General features: G+C 40.4%; 1 protein-coding gene across 4 annotated transcripts; it reads right to left on the bottom strand.

Annotated features, from left to right (window-relative positions):
• Window positions 1–179: 179 nt before the first annotated feature.
• Window positions 180–21,418, bottom strand: tmod1 (tropomodulin 1). Of its 4 annotated transcripts, none has more exons than XM_018679679.2 (14): window positions 21,105–21,418; window positions 17,611–17,670; window positions 16,167–16,266; window positions 15,933–16,015; window positions 15,565–15,701; window positions 12,216–12,372; window positions 10,784–10,900; window positions 8,990–9,079; window positions 6,958–7,088; window positions 6,357–6,464; window positions 5,657–5,800; window positions 4,974–5,118; window positions 3,895–3,994; window positions 180–2,370 (listed from the first exon to the last, which is right to left on the bottom strand). In XM_018679679.2, exons 5-14 carry the CDS (start codon window positions 15,685–15,687, stop codon window positions 2,352–2,354), a joined length of 1,134 nt encoding a protein of 377 aa, XP_018535195.1. In that variant the 5' UTR covers window positions 15,688–15,701; window positions 15,933–16,015; window positions 16,167–16,266; window positions 17,611–17,670; window positions 21,105–21,418; the 3' UTR covers window positions 180–2,351. The 4 variants fall into 4 exon arrangements, with proteins under 4 accessions (XP_018535195.1, XP_050926682.1, XP_018535196.1 ...); XM_051070725.1 differs by lacking the exon at window positions 21,105–21,418 and adding an exon at window positions 17,905–18,156; XM_018679680.2 differs by lacking the exon at window positions 17,611–17,670.

Raw genomic sequence — 21,418 nt, 5'->3', positions numbered from 1 at the left:
TATTCTTGGCCTGATGAGGGCAGTATATAAATAGAGATAGACACTAACTAAGCTGACGTGATGTATTTCTTCATTTAGCCACTGAGTGTCACTGTTGTCTTTAAATGGGAGAACACTGAACTCCACACGTTTAAATAAAACATCTAATCAAATGTAAATAAAGTTGATGCACAGGGACATTGTGGAAATGTTATTTTCAAGCTTTATTTATCCCATAAACAAAAATTCAACCAAACAAGGTGAACTATCTAACAAAACACAGAGTCAAGCACTAAAATATCAGAGAACACTTGACAGAAAAAAAGAACAGGACACACAAAGACTGTGAGTGGCAGGGGCAGAGTCCTCGCCCCCTCTAGCATTCATTTACTTACTGTCTTACAAATGTTTACATCCATAATTACCATCTGTTGAACAACACCCACAGCACTGATGAGAAAGTAACAAAGCAGTGATACTGTATGAAATTAAATTAAATGGGTTATCTAACCCTTAAACATGCGGTCAGACTTGTTTTTTAAAAATCTCTGAGTGTCAGTATCAGATACAGTTGTTCACATCAAGGAGACACGGATGGTAGGAGCAGTTTTACCTTCAAGTTTGCAACTGGTAGTCCATTTTCTTTGAGCAGGAAATACAGACCCATTTCACTTCCACACAAAAAATAACAAGATTTGACTGGAGACAGCAATGTTTTAGCTTTAGCTCTTGGTTGAACAGTAGCAAAACCTTCTTTTTTCAGCTTTTATCATTACCAACATGTATTTGGGTGCTGGAGTCTGTAACATGGACATTAACATGTATTTACAGACACACTGTTTTACCTTTGATGATAAACTCTTCAAGGATCAATCCAAGATCAGAGTGTAATACCATATTTCAGATATTCAGAGGTTGATTTAAGACCTGTCACACGTAAGAAACATTTCAAAGCTGCAACTCGCCTGTCACCATTTCCTGATTTAAACAAAATGGATCTGTATACAATCTGACAGCTGTAAAGACATTCAAGGTTGCCTGTGTTTTTAAATCTGTGTCTAACATCCATGACTGAAATACTCCAAACCTGGACTGAGGCATTAATGTGAAACCTGTAATAAACAGTAAGTCAACAGTACCAACAATTTCATATTAAAGCACACTTTTTTTTTCTTTTAGCTCCAGTAAATAAAAATAAACAAACACAAACAATCAACAAACCAGACCTGGTTGAAAGAGTGGCAGAAGTCCATTTAAATACTTGTAGGTTCTTTAGGTTATTATTGTAGATTGAGTTACGGACTGTTTGAAGGATATTTTATGGTGGTTTCATGGAGATTTCAGTGAATAAAACATGAATTGGCAGTTGTCATTCCCAGCTAGTGGTAATGTGAGTGAGTGTAATTAGAGTGTGCATTTTCATTTACAGCAACATATCCAGCACATTCGATCCAAGTTATGTCAAAGTATTTGAATGGATTTGGACTTTTTCCCAGGTCTGTCAGAAATAAATATATTCTATATATAGCAACAAATCTCACAGTAGCCAGGTTTTAAATCTGTCTGTTACTGAAGAATCTGTATAGCTTAGTATCTGAGGAGAGCGAGTCACTAAAATACTGTTTAGACCAAACAGGAAAAAGGCTATAACATCAGATTTTCACAACTGGGTCAAAATGTGACATTATAGTATTCCTCACAGGCTTTTTATTTTGTCAGGCAAATTAAAATAGGACATTGACTTTGGTATATAATTGGTAGAAAATACCTTGTATGTTGACCTTGAAGCAACTTCAGAAACTGTTGGGAACAACAGTAATGACAGCACAAATCATTTACAGCACAATAATAATTAGAATTCATTCAACTCAATAGGATTGCTAAAAGTGACCCGTCACCTTTCAAATGGGCCCTCATTCAAAACCACACCTCCAGCCCTTTTATTGTGTAATCTAGACCCTTTATGAGATATTAAAGGACTCAAAATCACAAAGTGAGCAATGCCTGGTTAGTTGGTACAAAGAGCTGCAAGAACCCAAGTCAAAATACAAACTTCAGAGCACAAAAAATAGTACCAATCTCACTTTTTGCATGCACTAAAGCTCAGAGGGACACTGCTAATTAAACCCTTTGGATCCTCTAATATCTACTAAAAAAGTCTAGAAAGCAGAAAGAGTTTAGAGATTTCCTCCAAACTGAACCTGACGTGGTGGTCATGGTCTTCTGGGTAGGCCGTCAGAGGTTGTGAGACTGAGGAGGGTTTATGAGACGAGGTTCCCAGAGAGACGATGGGGGTCGAGGGGGAACGGGGGATTGAAGGTAACCCTGGTTTCTACACATTCGTCCGACACTTAGGGAAGATGGGTCCTCCCTCAAGCCTTCTCTTTCTTACTATAGATGGAGAGGAGGATGGAGGGACACAGGAAGAAGAGAAAGAAGAGTAGACAAAGGAGAACAAGAGGTGAAAGAATGAGAGGAGAGAAGGAAGGAAGGGAGACAAAGAAAGAGAAAAAAATGAGAAAAACAGAACCCAAGAACGTTTGTCATCATCATAATCTTTAGCTAAAGCAAAGCAAAGTTGGCCTGCCTTATTTACTTCACATGAAGCAAAATGAGAGACAGTTGAAAGTAGGGGAAAAGCTTTCAGGAAGCAAGACAGAAAGGTCAGAAAGTTGGACCACTTTTGCTACAAGTGGCTGCAAAAGGAAATGACCTCAAGAGCTCCTGAATGAAAAAAGGAACAAAAAACAATGGATAGGATGATGATAAGAGCAGGGCTGGATTAACCAACTATGGGGCCCTGGAACCATAATGAGCTGTGGGCCCCTATTGTGTATATATTAGTGATCAGTAATTAGTCAGTGATAACTTTATTAAGCTCAGTTTTATTTAGCAAAATTCAGCGTGCAGTGAGAATAGATACTGAAAAAATAAAGGTCAAAACTAAGTTAAAATTACATTCTAAATTAAGGTGTTGCCTTATGAGAATTCTCTACCCATCTACAAACTGCCACACAGTGAAGCTGGAGTCTGTAGGGCCAATGAGATTCTGGCACACAGACAAGACAATGAGCCCCACGGTAAAAGAAAAAAAAAAAAAAAAACAAGCATGGTTTACAGTTGTTATCTGTCTCTTAATGGCTATTTTTCATCCCTTTGTAATCATTTTGTATCTCTGAATCTCCGCATGGTCCATTTGGGTCCTCTCTTGGTAATCATTTGATGTCTTTTAACTGAACGCTATGACTTTCAAACAAGAAATATTTAATACTAACAGTCACTTCATACAGAGGCTCTGGCCCAAGGCCTCAATGACCACTGAGATCCATGGGCCTGTGCCTGTTCAGCCCATTAAGTAAACCATCATCCATGGTCTGGAGCCCCAGGGGAACTGCCTGGTTTGCCCTGTTTGCCCAGTTGGTAATTCAGCTTTGGATAAGAGCAGTGATCAGAAGAAAAGAGCAGAGCACAGAGGCTGAGCAGAAAAAGCAGAATTCCTTCAGGAATGATAAAACACCAGATCAGGAGAGCAGGAAGATCCACACAGTAAAATGCCAAGGAGAAAGATACTGGCCAAAGATTTAACAACAGCATAGACTTACTGATCACAAAGTAATTTAGGAAACACAACAGATGAAAACCATGAAGGCTTCAGTACAGTCAGATGAAGAGAGACAAAAGAACAACAGCTAATTTAGGAGGCACTGTCAGTGGTCCGTGCAAAGAGATGACTAGAAGAGGAAAAGAAGGAAAGTGATGATGGGTGCTGTGGAGAAGCAACAGAAACTCAGAAACAGTATGACAGGAGGTGGCAGCAGTTCTGGTGGTCTGGAAAAGAACCAGGGGATGTTGGCAGAAGAAAGGCAAGGCTGAGCGGTCAAACAGTGCTTCAGTCCAGTTTTTTTTTTTTTTTACTTAGTCTTGGACTTGAACTTTTTCCCGAAGGCTCTCTCCAGCTCAGGGACAGACAGAGTAAGGGTGAAGGAGCCATCCGACTCTGACCTGACGACCCGGGCTTGAAGACGACAGAGGAGGAAAAATTATGACACAGACAATAAACTTCAAATGGTTTGTGACACAAAACAAGCACACTGAAAATGTCAGAAACAAGAAACCAAAACCTGAACCCAAATTTGATCATAATTCTTAGTTCAATCCTAATCCTGTCATAACCTCTGGTTGAGGAGAAAACAGACATCAGTTCACACACCTTCATAGGAGGTTCAAGAGCAAGCACACACACGCTCACACAAGCTTGAAAACATTAAATAGATTATTGTTTACGTTCAAGAACCACTTCCCTTTACTCACATAAAAGGCAAGAATACAAGCAAAGAGAGCACGGCTGACAGTGAGCCACAAGTCATGTTGCACAGTTTTACAGGAGGGCGTCCCACAAAATCTGACATGAGACCAGCTTGTTGACACTAATGACCACCTCTTTTTAACTCTGTAACTTGGCCTATATCAGCAAATATAAACACCAACCTAAATACATGTGCAGGAAACATTTCCTCCACTAGTTTAGTTTTTTTGTCCTCTCTCTCATACAAACAGTCTTTTCTTAGTGCTGATGTCATAACTCAGGAAGGCGCTGTTTTGATTGGCTGGGGGTTCCTAGCCGATGATATCACTGTGATTCTTCTATTAGAGTCTGATTAAAGTAGAACTCCAGGAGATATAGTGAAGATAGAGTGTCAGCACTGACGCACGGAGCAACCAGCACAGCCAAATGCAATACTACTGCAAGACTGTGCACGAGTTATGTAACTGACTAAGTCATAGTGAGGTCAATCAGTCATCAAATACAGTATGTACTTGAAATGTTATCAGTTTGAGTCCAGTCCAAGGACTTTTGTCATGTTCCCAATTCAGTTTCTGTGTGTGTGTGTGTGTGTGTGTGTGTGTGTGTGTGTTTGTTTGTGTGCCTGTTTCTAAGGCTAAAAGCTGCATCCGCACTGTCAAATCCATGTGTGTGCGCATCCGTAACCCACCCAGGTCGTTGTTGTTCATCATGGCGTTGGAGCCTCGGAGGCGAGGGCCCTGCTGAGTGAAATGGTAGCCAAACTTCAACAGCGTGGTGTTTTTCTCCAGCATGCTGGCTATCTCCATCTCGACCTTGTTGCCTAACGGCTGGCTCTGGAGTTTGGATAAAGTGTGGGAGGAGAGATGGGAAGAGATGAATTGAAATTGTGCAAAAAAAAGGGGTGGGGGGTGGGTTGTGAGAGAGAGATGGTTAGATAGTGTTAGAGAAAAATAAAAATAGAAATAAAAAGCTGAAAGAGGAGGAGTCCACAAACTGAGCAGCAGGGCCACTAGAGATAACAGGGTGATGAAGCGGCGGCAGGGGGGACATGCTTTTTCAATTTAATGTTTTATATCATTTCAATTGATCAATCAGTGGAGCCAAATGGCAAAGACGTACAAGAGAAGGGTGAGAGATAAAACATCTTTCAACAAGTTGAACCAACGGGCAAGCAGTGAGTCACAGATGTGAAACTATGACACATCACAATGTGATCTAGGAGCATTAGACTGAAGTGGCAAAGACGGCCTGTGTACACAACCTGACACACACACACACACCTGCACACACGCTTATTTGCATGGTAAGTGTGTATGAGTCTGTATGTACTCTATGCAATCAGGTTGCTTGTGTGTATTTGTATGGTCGTACTTGATTATCTATCTTGAGCTCCAGTAGTGTGGTGTTATTCTGCAGTGACTCTATGAGGGCCAGGATTCCAGTCCCTGTGATGAAGTTGGACTCAACATTCAGGCTCTTCAGCGTCGTGTTCACTTTCAACATCTCTGCCAGGGCCTGAGGAAACACACACAGCACATAATAAAGCTTAATTTGCTCATTATTTCGCAGCCATTTGCTCTATAATCCGACAAATGGTTTGGCAGAATGAGGGACACATCACCATAAAGGCTTTCTGTGAGACTCATTGGTACAGTTGTCTTATTAGATAGAGAAAAAGTGGGATGTGGTGGAGGGATTATATGCAACACAAAGGAAGACCTGAACACCACTGCATACTGATGAAAATATGTTCTGCTATACAACATAGTTTTCCTATTTTAGTGCCATTATCACAATAACTGACAACAAACATGAGGTGCCTGGTTGAGGAAGCAATGTCTTGAAGGCAAAAAGACAACAAGAGGTTTATGTGCAAGTATACTTACTTATATCTTATGAAAAGACAGAGTGTTAAAACTGTGTAACACATGCAGAGAGTGTATCTTTAGAAACGCTGATACCCATAACTCAATCAATTAAAACCACCAAATAGAAGATAAGTTTAACTTGGCTGATCTGGATCCTCTATTTCAGAGAACTAGAGCAATAAAATGTTACAGCTGTGACTCACAAATGCTACGGGGTCATTGCTTCTGGTTCCTACGATACTGAACCTCTCCACCACAGTGTTCTTTATCAGAGCCTCAGCGTACGCCTTCAGAGTCGGGATGGGGATGTTCTGTGAAGAGAAAAACACACCACCAATACATTACAGCTCAGGAAACACTCCATGTTTCATTTATTATTTATTCTCAGATCCTAAATAGCATTATACCATAATTTGTCACAATACAGAAACATTACTTTAGATAAGATAATGTTACATTATATTATTTAATTTGAATAGAAGTTTATTTCTTAAAAAGCACAATTAAAATGTGACAACTTTTGTTGACCAAAATGTGTTTGTTTCTGCTTTTGGAAGATACATGTCATCAAACATGATGTGTATTTTTTGTATGACAAACTTATCATCTTCAAGTGTAATTACTAGGATAAACAGATAGAGATGACTACGATGAATAGAGGAGCAGATGTTTCATATTAAATATAAAACATCCATAATCCAAAATAAATAAAATATCAGGTGATACTGAGTTTGGAGCTCCAGCATTAATATTATATGTTCTCTTGTCATCCTCAACATTATATTCAAACACACACACTCCTACCTTGATGTTGTTGAGATTGACCTCAACTAGGTCAGGGTCATTCCTCTTTATTCTCAACAGGGTGTCTTCTACGTCAGTGGAGTTGGGCTCCTCATCAGGGACAGGTTTATACTGGGTGCACTGGATCACACCTGGGATACAACACAATTATGGTACACACATTTTTGTACAGCAGCACACTGTTGTGAGATGAACTCTTTTCTTCACAGGGTCTAATCTGAGTAAATCTTACTGTGAGAGCAACACTCATTAAAACATGAGTGTAGTCTGTTTCCCACATGACACACGTCTTCATTAGGATTGCTTGAGAGTCTGTTAACACATCTGCCTACAGTCCCTGCCAAACAAAGCATAGCATTCTATACTATTCATGCAAGTACAATGTTTTCCCACAGTTACTGATCACACTGAATATTGCTCTTGATTAAATGGCTCTCTGCTGGGTCAAGAGTGAACTTTCTCAGGGCTTGTCATCTATTAGCTTGTAAACTCACTAAAATAAATGTTTAACTTTTTAAAAACGTTTATCTTTTGACATTTCAACAGCACAAAATGAGAACAAAGCAGGACAAACCACACTATGGTTTTGCATATTTGAACCAATTTACTACATGTCATGTACTTTATGTTTCACATATATGCTGATCATTTTTTTAAAGGATACCATATTGTTTTATTGTTTAATCCCACTCTCCAGGCAGTTATTGGTTTCCATTATTTTCATATGGTATGAAACTTAACTTTGAAAGACTTGAACTATATGTAATTCATCACAGTGAACATGGGGGTTTAGCACTGAATGCACCACAGACCTCTCAGTCAATCTGCATATGTAGCGGCTTTGCCAAAAAGTATATTGTACCTTTTACTAGAATATCAGCAGATATTATGTTGACTGTGAAGGATTACACTGTATAACTCAAGCAAGACTTCAACTTGCTTAATATTTATTTTTTGTAGTAGTGAAAAGAAGATAAAACAGAACTGGATACTTTGTAAAATCCTTGGCAGACACTGTGTATTGGAGGATCCAAGGAATGAAGCCTACTGGAGTGATAAATGTATTTTCTTTTATGCATCAGCTCTAGGTAGTAAATAATGTTGTAAGATTCAGTAAATTGTAAGCATGGACCAACCATTTTGTCAGTAAATATCATTTTAGTAAGAAAATGAGCAAAACAACAACAATATCAGGAACCAAATTCCTTTGCTAAATTGTCCAATTTACACCATATAATATTATGAATTTCCCTACAAAGAGACAAGATAAACTGTTTATTTACTGTCCTGTATGTCAACTTCGAAAACAAAGTGAGTGACAATTTCAGCAGCTGATTCAGAAGTTTACAGCTTGCTCTCTTTTTGAGAGATGGTCATATTTGGAAGTGAGATACTCTGCCTCTGACTCTGTTTAGAGCTTTAGGATCTGTAGGATCCTATAAAATCTATAGGACAAGCCCCCGTTCAAGATAAACAGTGGCTCATTAGCATGTATGTCTGTGTGCGTGTGTGTGTCTCCGTGTGATGGGGGCTAAAAGTAATATCAGAATACAATTGTGCACAGTGCGTAGTATAGGAACATGTCATCAATGACATTCCTGGAGGAGCTATAGGACAATGTGTGAGTGTCTGTATATACTAAGTTGTATCTGCTTATTTATTTAGTTTTAACTTGTGTAACTGTTTTTGTACATAGATGAAGTGCAACAAAAAAAGCTGAGCCTATTATCTTTGGTAAAATAAACCAACATTCTGCCAAGATGAGATCATTTTACTTGATTCCAGTCCAAGTCAACTCTGACTCCAACATTTTTCTACAATGAGGTGACGTTTTCTTCAAATTAGCCGAGTCGATCTGCTGTTCTTCAAGGTACTTTTACTTGTTTCTCAAAAAAATCCCTGCACCAAACGTATCTGTGTGTGAGCCAAGTGAAGACAGGTCATGCAACTGGCACATTTCTCCAAATCAAGACTCAATAACATACAGTGAAGTTCTGGTACATGTGTGCAAGTGTGTGTGCATTTTATGTACTGTTGAGGCCTTGCTTGTTGACTATGGTGCTGCTGGCCAGGGCTTCGTAGTACTGCTGGTTACTCATCAGGGTGTGCATACCCAGGATAGCTGGAAAACAGCAAGAAGACAGAATGAGGATGGAAAGAACAAAGGGAATGAATGGAGGGTCAGAAAAGAGAAAGAGAGAGAGAAATGCTAAAAAAGAGTCAACAGATGTAATGATGATGTCTATTTACATCCAATATAGTGCAACACCATGCTAACAGAGACAGCACAGAAGCACTCGCGGCATCACAAGCAAGTCGAGCCTGACACTCTCAGTTTTAACTGTCAAGCAGTGGTATGCTGTAAGGTTTCAGGTGCAGTAGCTTAAACTCTTAACTATAAAGGTCAAGGTATTAGTGTGTGTAGCCACCCACTAAGGAGCTGTCCTGGCAGCAGTGAATCTGAAATACGTTTTTTTTGACACAGGGGGAAGACACAATATAAAAGCTGTGATTTACAGAGAATTATCACCTTGTCTATTTGTCAGAGAGATCAAGAGCATGAGACCAGACAGTGTTTGGGAACAGTCAGGGAACACAAGCTACCAAACTGCCCTCAGCAGAGGGGCAGTGAGGGGCCATGTTACCTTCAACAGCCCCAGAGATTTCTTATATTGTTAAAATATTTCTCATTTTCAATTTCTCTTCCAAGCTTCAGTAACTGTTCAACTGTCCATAGTATGATGATTAATTTCTGCCAATAACAGTGACTTTGGTGGTAGGTAAAACTAAATGTGTCTACACTTTGTAAAAGTGTGAACAACCTTTCAAATCACCATAATGTAGCGAAAAGATAATGGTTCCTACAACATAACAATGTCATAACTTGCATTTTACTGACTTAAAACCTGGTATTGATATTATTTTTATTTCTGATTTTCATGCGTTTTAAGAAAATGATGGTTTAACAAACTAGAACTTAATGACTTATTAAAATATATGTCAGAGGTTAATGAGAGCTCAGTGCTCGCGCCTGCAGTGTATAAAACATGGAGTGATTTATGATTATAATGTATGTTGTCAGTCATAGACATGGCAACAGACTGAAAGTAATGACATTTGTCATGCATTACACAGACTCTATGATACTCATACATGTAATGCATGTATGGTTACAGACATGTGTCTGGCTGTGAGCTGTGTCTGCGTGTGTTTAACACAAGCTGACACTGTGAACATGACAGACGACTACAATCGTACCATGCAAATACTTTGTGCAGTCTACAGATACCCTGGATGGTGTTCAGCTAGCGAACAGAGAGATCCAGCAGGGATGGAGGAGGTGGAGAGGATGGAGGGGCTGATGGAGATGTGAAGGGGAAGGGTGTAGGGAAGGTGGAAGGAGTGCTAGAGGAGATGGAGAAGAGTTAGACTGAGGAAAAGTTGATGAAAAAGGTATTTAGTTTAAGGTGAGACAGTGTTTTGACACTGATTAGTGAGAGTGTGCAGGGGGATGAAGGTGAAGAACAATCAGACACCTGCATTTTAGCAAAGGCAACACTACAAATCAAGATTATTCAATATCTCATTCAGAGGCTTTGAGCTCTTTTTCTGTTATTGTTCTGCTACTTTTTGTTCTGTTTTGTTTTTTTGAAAAATAAAAGATGCAACAAAAAAAAGCTTAAACAAAAAATGATAATCTCAATTTTTCCATCTAAAACGGATCAGCTGAAACCAGTAATCCTTATGCATATTGCATATGTGTATGGGAGGAGATGTGTGTGAAGGCGTGAGTGTGTGTGTGTGTGTCTGTGTGCGTGTGTGTTACCTGCAATATCACACAGTTCAGCATCAGTAGCACTAGCAAGGGCTTCTTCTAGCTCTGGCTCCAGAGTCACATTCTCTATGATGGGGTCCACCCTCTTTTTAGGCACCCAGGCTTTCCCTAAGACATGATGCAATAGATTGAATAAACAGAAATGACATTACAGGTAGGACCTCTGCTCAGGTCACTAAAGTCCATGTACTAATAATATTCAAGTATGATCCGGTCGTAATTACGACTTGGATGTTGACATGAACGCTTATTACAAATCGGAAACTCATTATTACGCTAACTCCAATATGACATGAATGTGGCATCAGTGACACTGATCAGCTGGTATGCAGAAAAGTAAACTTTCATGACCTTAATGCAGACAGATTTTCCCTGTAAGTCAGTCTGAATTACAGAGACAACGAAGACTGTTAATTTGTTAAAGAACTCGCGCTGAAATATAGCATACACAACGGTATGTGTTGAAAATGGAAATGTCAAACTAAAGTGAGATATCACACAGAGATGTGAGGCAGAGGTCAGCCCTGTTGTCCAAACCAGCTCTCTTACGTAACCAGTTCATCCATTTGAGGTGAGCATCCCCTCATGTCACACCAGACCACAGGCTGTCATCACCATGTTTGGCTGTAACGATCCAGAGTTTTGTGTCTTTTCAGAGAGGTCTGCTCAGTGTGTGTGCACATGCGTGTGTGTGGTCAGCTCCTCAGGTTTCAGCCAGACATTTTCTGACCCCCCATTTAAACACAGGTCGCTGACAGCAGGGTGGCGAGTTTATCTAGAGAGCAGGGAAGCTTTTTGAAAGTCACCTGGGTCACCTCTCGTGGTCCAGAGTCACATTTAATTTCACCACATGGTTTAACACAGGTCACAAGTTGTGGCAAGGGAAATGACTGTTTCAAGCCCTCCAACAAAGCAAACCGGAATAGAGGTTTTGTCTGCTCTTGCGAGATGAGCAGGAGGGGAGTGACAGAGAGAAAACATGGATTGGTTGCAAGTGGCGTGACGGCAGAAAGCTTTGAACCGAGGCAGAAGCCACTGTTGCTCCACACTGCTCATGTGATCCAGTTTGCAGCTAACTGACTGTTCCACAAGAATAACAGTATCTTGGTGCAGTTGCTGACAAGGAGAGGATGTTACTAATTCACTTTCCCCACCTGCAGCTTTACTGCTGGTCTGTGAAAAGAAATTGAAATGTCTGGGGCCTTGAAAGCACAGAAGATAGACTGCAGTAAGGCCATAACACCAGCAAAGCAGATCAAGATGACAGTGACAGCAGGGAGACCTTCTAGAGTTTCCCCACAGAGATGTCTGGCATCTCTCACCATACATCACACACCTCTGTGTCCACACTAGACTGGCCTGCTGAGGTGTGGTCTTGTGGAACCAATCACCCTTTAGGGAATAAAAAAATATATATTTTAACCTCTCTTCTCCCCTGTGAAGGGCACCAGGTCTTCTCTGTCAGGATGCTCTTTGGCTTGTTTCTCCAGATGGGCCAGAAGGTTATCCCTCTGAAACGTTCCCGTCGGAGCTTTCTTAGTCTGGTCTTTCTGCCGCATCCCAGCTGGTAACAATGCATTCTAGACAAGGACTGGAAATTTACATAATTAAAAGGACTGGCATTGGGTATTGGAAAAAAAGTAACAGTATTAGAGCACAGTGAGATAGATAGAGAGATGGTGGTGCAGTATCTTTGATCTGGTTAATGTAACTCCCACATCAGTTTCTATCTAAACTCTAGACCAGCACGGGACCAAGACATTTCCCAGAGCTTCACTGCACACCAAGTTATTTTCAACCTAAAGCCACATTCAAAACCAAGCTCTTCGAAGTGCTACTTATAGCTCCATATCTTATCTGTCCTCTCAGCACTTAGAGGCCTCTCTCTCTTCATAACTCGCTGTCTCTCCCACCGTCTTTGCCTCTCATTCTTATTCATCTGCTCTCACTCTCTCTCCTCTGTCGCTCTCATTCAACACTTCTTATAGTTGTCCATAAATGTTCACGTGACTTGCAGTAGTATTTATAGTAAAGCCGTGGGTGTATCACACCATCACTGCCATGCTTTTTATGTCACAGTTATATCAGCTGTAGATAACAGGCCTCTGACACTCAGACCCAGCATGTCGTTTTTACAAGCATGAGGCTGTCCCTCCCCCCGTCCCCTCTGTACTGTACTTCCCTCTCTTCTTTTTCCCTGTCATTTCAGCCCATCTCTCTCTTCCTCTCACAAGCCACAGTGATCATCTATAAGCACATGACTGTAGTAAGTAAAAAGTGACAATATTTGCTTTTTAACCCTGCAATAACTGACTTTTTGGCCACTTCGGAGCAGTGACAACAAGTTGTAAATACAACACTTACATATTATCACTGTAAAAAGTTCATCCAGAAGATACAGGTCAACATAAGCATTTTTTTAAAGTGTAATAGTCACTCTCCTTTTAGCTTTATTTTGGTCTCCACCAACTCCTAATAAAAAATATCTGGTTCTTAATCTGGTAAATGCTACACTATGTTCACCAGCTATTCACTGACATTGTCTGTTAGCACTTTGACGCTGTGCAGGTTGGTAATGTGCAGCTGGTAGATCGGAACTTTTTTCAGTAAAACAGCTCCCTGTTGCTGGAAACACAACAGTTTTTGACAGTAATGAGAAAACTGTTAAGCTGTGGGCCGTAAAACCATAACAATGAGTGTAAAGAAGCTAAAATGGCTGGTAATAATATGCAGCTTAAAGTTAGGTGGGTGAGTAATACATGACAAAACTTTCACTATCCATGATTTAAGAAATGTTTCTAGTACATCTGATCTGTATTAACCTGAGGGATGTTAGAGCTGTAATCTAAAAATGTAATAAATCTTAGACTTCAAGTGAGATCCACAAGGATCTGCCCATGGTGTCTTAGTAGAAGTAAACAGTCAGTAATAGTGTGTAAGCATATGACTGACGCAGCACTGTATGTACTAAAAACACAAAATGTTCCCTAGATGATTGACGATAAATTTATCTCTCTACACTCGCAGTACAGCTGGCAGACGTTGTTTTTTTTTTTGGGGGGGGGGGGGGGGGGGGGGGGTTTGTACATGGTGACGAAGCTTTTTCAGTGGCTTACTGGAACTGGTGCGGGGAGCCCTGTTGGGAAGGTTACAGTGTGTGAGAAGGGGCACTTCACTGTTGTGTAACAGGTTACCCTCATAAACAGGCACAAACAAGGTAAGCACACACGCACTGCCTCTCACTGTTTCTTCTGTTTATGTCATGGGGTCTCTCTGGTCACTCTGTGCTGGCATTGGTCTCTCTCTCTCTCTCTCTCTCTCCCACACACACACACACACACACACACACAGCGAGAGTCCTGTGGATTATACCCCTCCAGTCATCTCTTTGGCATTGAGGGGGATTCCAGTCTCTTTATGAGCAGTTAAGACATTCGTCAGAAAGCTACTAAAGCTGCTGTCACTGCCCCTACCAATGGTCATGCATCACCGAGGGTATGATGCCATTGGTGCATCAGATACTGAAGGTAATATGTCATAAAAATCAACAGAAATTAAACACAAGTATAACTGATGTACTGTACCTACTGTAGCCCACTGACCACAACTGTGATACACCACCCGGACTCACATAGACTGCACTCAATACAAAAAGAGATACTGATAGGGGAAAGGGTGACTAACTGTGGCAAAATCAGTCACAGTAAAGGTTAAGCATATTCTAAAATGTATCTCTATTGGCTCAGCTTCACTTTGCCTTAATAACCAAAGTTGTCTCCGATACTTCCTCACTCACATATTTGACTATGTCAATTTTTTCAATAAACTGTCCATAAAATATCAGCGGACATTAAAAACAATGCTATCTGCCATTCTGAAAATCTGAATCTGACTTCTTTAAACTGCTTGTTTTGTCCACAAAATAAAAGGTACTCAGTTTACAATTATATATAAAAAAGTAGACAAGCTTAACATCTAAGAAGTTGGAACCATCAAAGGTTGCAGTTGTTCTCTATTAATGACTTAAATAATAAAGTATCAAAACTTTATTGATTTTCTATCAAGCACTAAAATATATATATAACTGGAATATGCTGAATAAATTAACTGTTAATAATTCTATTTTATGTTTCTATTCCATCTCTCCTTATTATGTTGCATTCAGTTACTTTTACTGATGCAATCATTTACTTAAATATAGTGGATTGCTGGTTTATTCCCTATTATCTTTCTCATTTTATCATAGATAAATTCTAAGATACTGTGGAAATATATATTGTGTGGACCAAACAGTGTGGGTCATCATATAAACTCCACACATCACCTCTGGTTTGATTACAATCAATAAGAGAAAAGACATTCTAACCATCCTGGTGGTCACATAGTGCAGTGACACTAACTGCCTACTAACTGCACGTTAGCAGACTCTGGAGCTGGTTTTGCCTACATAGCATTCAAATCACAGTCCATCAGCTGCCTCTGAACTAACACCGTAGAAACCATTATTTACATTACAGCCATTTACACATGAGTACGTTCAAGGGCATTAAAATGTTTTGCACTTAACACAGTTTGACCGGGTGAAAGCAGAAATTATCAGCTAACGTCAATTCAAGTGAAAACACAAGGACATGTAGCTGTAGCGATGTGCAGTGCACTGCAGCATATTACATCAGGGGGCTCTATTTAAGCCTGTATGATCCCATAACTCCCCACTGACAACAACACAGTGACAGTAACAGCTTCTTATGAACTGTATATTATAAACTTACATCAGGATCCAGCTCCTCTAATTCATCCTCTAACCGCTGCAGCTCTTCCTCAGAGAGTTTCTTCAGCAGCTCGTCCTCATCTATGTCCCTGTACTTCTCCATCTCCTTCCTCATCACCGACATGATGGACACTACACCTGGAGACATGAATCAAGTCACAATTAACATGAAATGCACACAAACTCTTGCAAAATTTCTTGTACATCAAATTGCTTTGGGTGATAAAATTAGCAACTGAACCAGACTTTTACTTCTAGCATTATTATCTCTATGCAACCTGTAGATTTGTGAGATGTGTCTGAGAAATGAGATTCAGTGTCGCCAAGATAGGTTGATACCTAATTCTAACATTCTAACAGCTCCCTTACCTCTATAGCCCCTCCACACACACAAAAAATAAAAAAGTAGATCAGGAGCCCGGGACACCCTGGGGTTTGAGGAAAAATGATATCTGTGGATGGAAACAAATAGTAAGAAAACTGTAATATAATTAATGGTGGAATAACAGTGTTTGAAGGGTCAGAGAAATGCAAAAATGGCTTTAACAGTCGCAGATATACACTAACCAAGCATCAATCAATGCTGCACTTGACTGTACTCACCTCAATGACCCCCAGCTGAGGGGTAAAAAAAAAAAAAAAAAAAAAAAAAAATCAGCAAAGGCAGCCAAGTGCCTGTAGCGCTCCTTGGAAAGAGAGAGACCTGGAGGAGGCAGAAGCAGAGAGTGAAGGAAGATTAATAGCTCTGAGAATTAGAGAGCAATAGATACACCCAGTCATCTATGGAGAAACAAATGAAACATCATATTCCACTGCTTGTTTTTCTTTTTCTTCTTGTTTTTTTTTTCTCTCGCTCTCTGTTTCTTCCTAGTGTAACCAACAAGACAGCTACAGAAGGTTGGAAAGGAAAAATCTTGTTTTAAACAGCGTGTTTCATTTTTTATGCCATGCCGTAAAACCTGTTTTGCACTTTTTAGTAGCTCCTCATTGAACTGCCACATTTGCTTGTGGTAGAATGTAACTTGCAGTTTTCTCTGCAGATGCACTGAAGATTCATTTTTCCATCTCACATTCCTCTGGTATCGTATATGTCAAGTTCCAAGTTTCCTGATAAGGCAGCTTGTGTTATTTTACCAAACTGGATTAATTAGCTGGGTTTCTTCAGGACAGCTGTTTTTAAAGGAATAGTTATGCATTTTGGGTACTGAACCAGAGGCATGCAGGGAAAATACTTATGTGTTTATGCCCACAGACGGGGTTCACATGTATCTGTGTTGTAAACTACAGTGTGTGTGTTGGAGCAGTTAAAAAAATGTCACAGAGGTCAAAGTGTGCCTCCATTTTAGCAAGACTGATGCCAATAATCCGCGATGCAATATTTGCACAAAAAAGGACAGAATCAGTTAGAACTGATTTTATAAAATTGGTATCGAAAAAATGTATAGTTCAGGAACCGTTATCAAAGTCAAGGTACCGGTATTGGTACCAGTATTGAACATTTTTGAACGATACCCAGCCCTACATGCGTGTATGCCAAAAATAAAGCTCAAAGACCAGAAACAGGAGAACACCCAACCTGTTTCCCCCCGTGTCCAGCTAATCTAACCAGCTGCTGGCTGGAGCTTCATATTTGCTGCACAGACAGGAGAGCAACATCAGTTTCCTCATTTTCTAAAATGGCATCTCCCACAACGTCAAACTCCTTTAAGACCAGCTACCCTGAAAAAATCCAGCTAACAAATCCAGTGTGATGTCTATCTTCTCATCTAACCCTTTGTGAGAAAGCAAATAATATTATATAATAATAATATATAATAGAATTATATTCTGTCAAGCCATAATTCTTTGTTAGACATTTTGGTCTTGTTCTCTGTGATGTAACTTAAGGTAACACATTTAAGAGGAAAAAGAAACCTGAGAAAAACAAGAAAAAAGCCATAGATTGCTGTAGGTTGGACATGTGGACACTGGATTACAGGCCATAATAACATTATCTACTGACTGGATTCTTGCCATAATAAAAAAAAGGGGGCAGTGAGAAGCTTACCTAAGGCTGTTCTGACTGTTTGGTTGGTTGGCAAGTCTTCTGGGTGATGTAGAGGGTGTACTGAAAATGTGTTTGACAAGATAAAAAATAGGCTTAAAACACCTGAAGCCACTGAAGGTAGAAATTAGATACCTTACAGAAGATAAGCTGCCAATGTTCTACAAGTCATCTGCTTACCTCAGTTCAACAAAAGACCACAGAGGTGTAATTTGCTATAGCAGCTACACAGACAATTTCCTTTTATTTTCCATGACAGTAACAGCAGACAAACCTCTAACTAGCACAGTTTTTCACCTGTTGACTTGTCATTTTGTCTTTCTAAACGAACACTCCATTTCCTCCCAGTAGTGTTAGAATGTAGCTCTGCTTTTCCTCTCAAAGCACTCTGCAGAAAAGTATAAAAGTCAGTCCCAGATAAACCAAATATCTTGTCTGGAAACATGTTTTTCTCGTGCTTTCTTTCTCAGCTGACAGCGCGGAGAGACTCGAGATCTGTTTTCCTCTCTCTCTGGAGCTCTCTAACATGGCAGGAAAGAGTCTTGGCTGAGAGAGATGACTGATGACGGGTGAGCTGCAGCGGAACATCTGTGGGTCACAACACTGAGCGCTTGACATACATGCTGCCTCTAAGCCCCGGTTTCTTAAAACGCCTGGTCAGGGTTTGAAATGTGTTGTGAGCTGCTGCTGATAGAGTCCCACATGACAAGACTAATAATAACTCAACTGACCCTACATCTGAGAATGAGAATTAACTCAAATTAGGCAGAAAAAAGTTGAGACCGGAGCTTAAAAACCAACCGAAGTGCAAGAAATTTAAGCGTTCAAGGAGTACAAATGTGAGCGCAAACTTTTCTTTTTGATCTTAAGGATGTCAGCAAGTGTGTTTTGGCTAACCTCCTAAAAGGCAGGGTCAAGCGTGCCGTTCTTTTGTTCTGCTTTCTCTAAGCTCCATGACAAGACAAGTTTCCAAAACCAAAGATGAAGAACTGGGCTGGACTCCAAATAATGCTGCAAGTCTGCTGGAAGACACTGACCTGCTCTGATGATATCAAACAGACCCGTGCCTGTATTTATAACGTTTCTACAAGCTTGTGCTTCATTAGAGGACATTCACTGGGCAGAAAGGAGGAACAACCAGAGATGAACCAAGTCTGAATGTACCCTGTAAAGTCATAAACACTTGAGTTGACCCTTGCCCTCTAAACCAGGCTTGTCCAGTCCTCAAGCCTCTAAGAATAGCAGCACTGATGCAGGACCATTAATCAAGTCAGATGAGTATAAAACCTTGAAAGTGATGTTACATATATATATATATAGAACTGCTCTCACATGAGCATAGCCTTTCTCACAGTAAAATCTCCCAATTCTAATATCTGCTTTAAACCAAAATTTGCACAATGCAGCTGCTTGTGCAGAACAAAGTTCTAAGACGACCTGCTCTGACAGCGATTTCTTTGTAAATCTTTCAGTTTGATTTCAAACATAAACCCCAGTGAGGCTGCGACTCTCTCAGCCATGAAACACATACACATTACTCTGTAAAACTCACACATGCTCTCAGAGCGGCCAAAAACTCTACCAGCCAATAAATCAGCACGTAAAACACAGCGAGAGCGCGGCAGAGGACTTCAGGTTTCAGCAGATGACTTCCTGCTAAATGTCTCCAAACAGCTTACACTGTCAGGAAACAAATACATGGAAGTAGCGTGTGAACATTTCACATATAATTTTCTTTAGCTTGGTAAATCCAGGATATACTGCTTTTATGTCTAAGCTGATGCCAAACTCAGAGGCTGGCCTGACCCTATCCTTTACAGATTTGTATATTTGTACAAAATCAATGCTACAAACTCCAGATCTCTCTCAAGATCCCTGTGGATTTTAACCTGATGCTAATTGCAGGTTTGAAGGCAGATCGGTAGTTGGACAATGGATCAAAGAAACTTTTTTTTTTTTTTTACCTCCTGAAGCGGTGACATTTGTACGCTGTCAGTCTAAAATGTTTTTGCAAGACTGCAGTTGTTAGAATCACACAGGTCCAGTAGGAAACAGCTGAGAGGCAACTGTCCTGCTCTCCTATCTGCCACATGTCATAATGTATGTGGTAGGGATGAGCTACATGGCAGTGTGTGTATGTGTGTGTGTTTTAAGGGTGTCCACTTATGTGGTAGATTTAAATTTAGCACTGAAACATTGTGTAGATGATAGTTCCCAGTCTTTTATGTATCTTGTTGTTACAGTAGAGTGGAAGCCATAATCAAATAATCATTCTCTTGTTTGACAATTTTTTTTTCTGAAAACCAAAATTTAAACTGTCCTTCATTTTGCTGCATGAAACCCATCAGTGACAGGCCTCTGTGTTGTTAGTCGCTACTCTGGGGACCAGTATGGAATCATATATCATGATGGGTATAATGAGGGGCCTAGCAGCTCACTCGCTGCCTTGGACCTGAGGTCAGGCCATTTGTGCATTCTGCAGAGGTCAAAATGTCATAATGTTTTACCACATGTCTCTTTGCTGATCAGTGTTGTCTCAGGTCTCAGATAAAATACAAAGCCCATAGCTAAGATGAAGAACAGATTTGTGACTGCATGTAGGGATGTTTTTGATGATGAAACACTGTGCAACACTGAGTGACAAAAGGCTCCTATAGAGAGATGACCAAAGATGCAGTTGTGTCTCAGGTTTAGCACAGCGAACAAAAGAGCATGCAGGGCTATGCCAAACGAACTGAGAGGAAAATCAGAACTTAGTTTCCCATAGCCAGAGCTATCTCCACAGTGCTGTTATAAGGCTCCACACACACTGTTGTGATGTATGTAGGTCACAGAAGAACTGACAACCAAAGTATCAGCAAACTGTTGCCTCTCACAGCACTTGTTGACCGAAACCCTGATTATGCAAGGTGGTGCTACTTGAGCCTTAAACATAGAGAGTGATGTTGTTATGCCATGAACTATGAAGGTGACACATTTTAGGTCATGGGCTCAAACATGCTCTGGCTGTAAGCAATAAAATAACTATTTAGTTTAGACAGATCTGACATTTAACTCAAGTCTCCAGAGGCTGCAAGAGGTGACAGTGAAATCTGAGGATTATACTTAACATTATAATAAGTTATGATTGCAGGCATCAAATTAGTTACCAAAAGAAAAACCCACACATTTCTTGTACCACGGCCTCAAGGAACTAGGACTGTGATAGGATACCTGTGCAGGGGTTTGATGTTAGGACGTGCAGTGTCATTACTTTAAGAGGAAGCCAACAACAGCCAATAAAACACATTCTCCAACAGGAAGAAAAACACTAACAGTGAAATTTAAAAAAAACAATTCCTGACTTTCCCTGAGAACCCCCCTTTTATTCTAAGAGACTTAATGGAAACTTATTCCAAGTTCATTTTAAAACAGTTGTCCAGCTCATTACATGAACCTAGATGTGTGATCTTCACTAATTTGACTGTGCAGTGTAATTTTTGCATTTATTTCCGTACCTCCTCCAGCGCTATTTATAGCCGGACGGTCCCGCTGGGTGACAGCAACGAATACTTTGACCAGATATGGTTTCCTTCAGAGCCGCCTGGAGTCGCACTGCGAGGTCCGCTCTGCTGCAGAAGCGCGCAACACGGGAAACCGCCGTCAACTCCGCTAGACGAAACCGTCCATGACCCCGCAGATAATCCTGAATTCAGCAGTTTTAGGCGTGTTCGCGAAGTTTCCTCCCCCCAGTCCCTGCTCGTCTCTCGGCGGGTTTGCGGAGCCTGAATCCCATCTCCCGCAAAGGGCAAAGTAAACTTATGGGGAGAGA

Source organism: Lates calcarifer, linkage group LG5 (assembly GCF_001640805.2).
Source record: "Lates calcarifer isolate ASB-BC8 linkage group LG5, TLL_Latcal_v3, whole genome shotgun sequence".
Taxonomy (NCBI): domain Eukaryota; kingdom Metazoa; phylum Chordata; class Actinopteri; family Centropomidae; genus Lates; species Lates calcarifer.
Note: the sequence above shows the minus strand (reverse complement) of the source record. Positions and strands in the feature narration are given on the sequence as shown.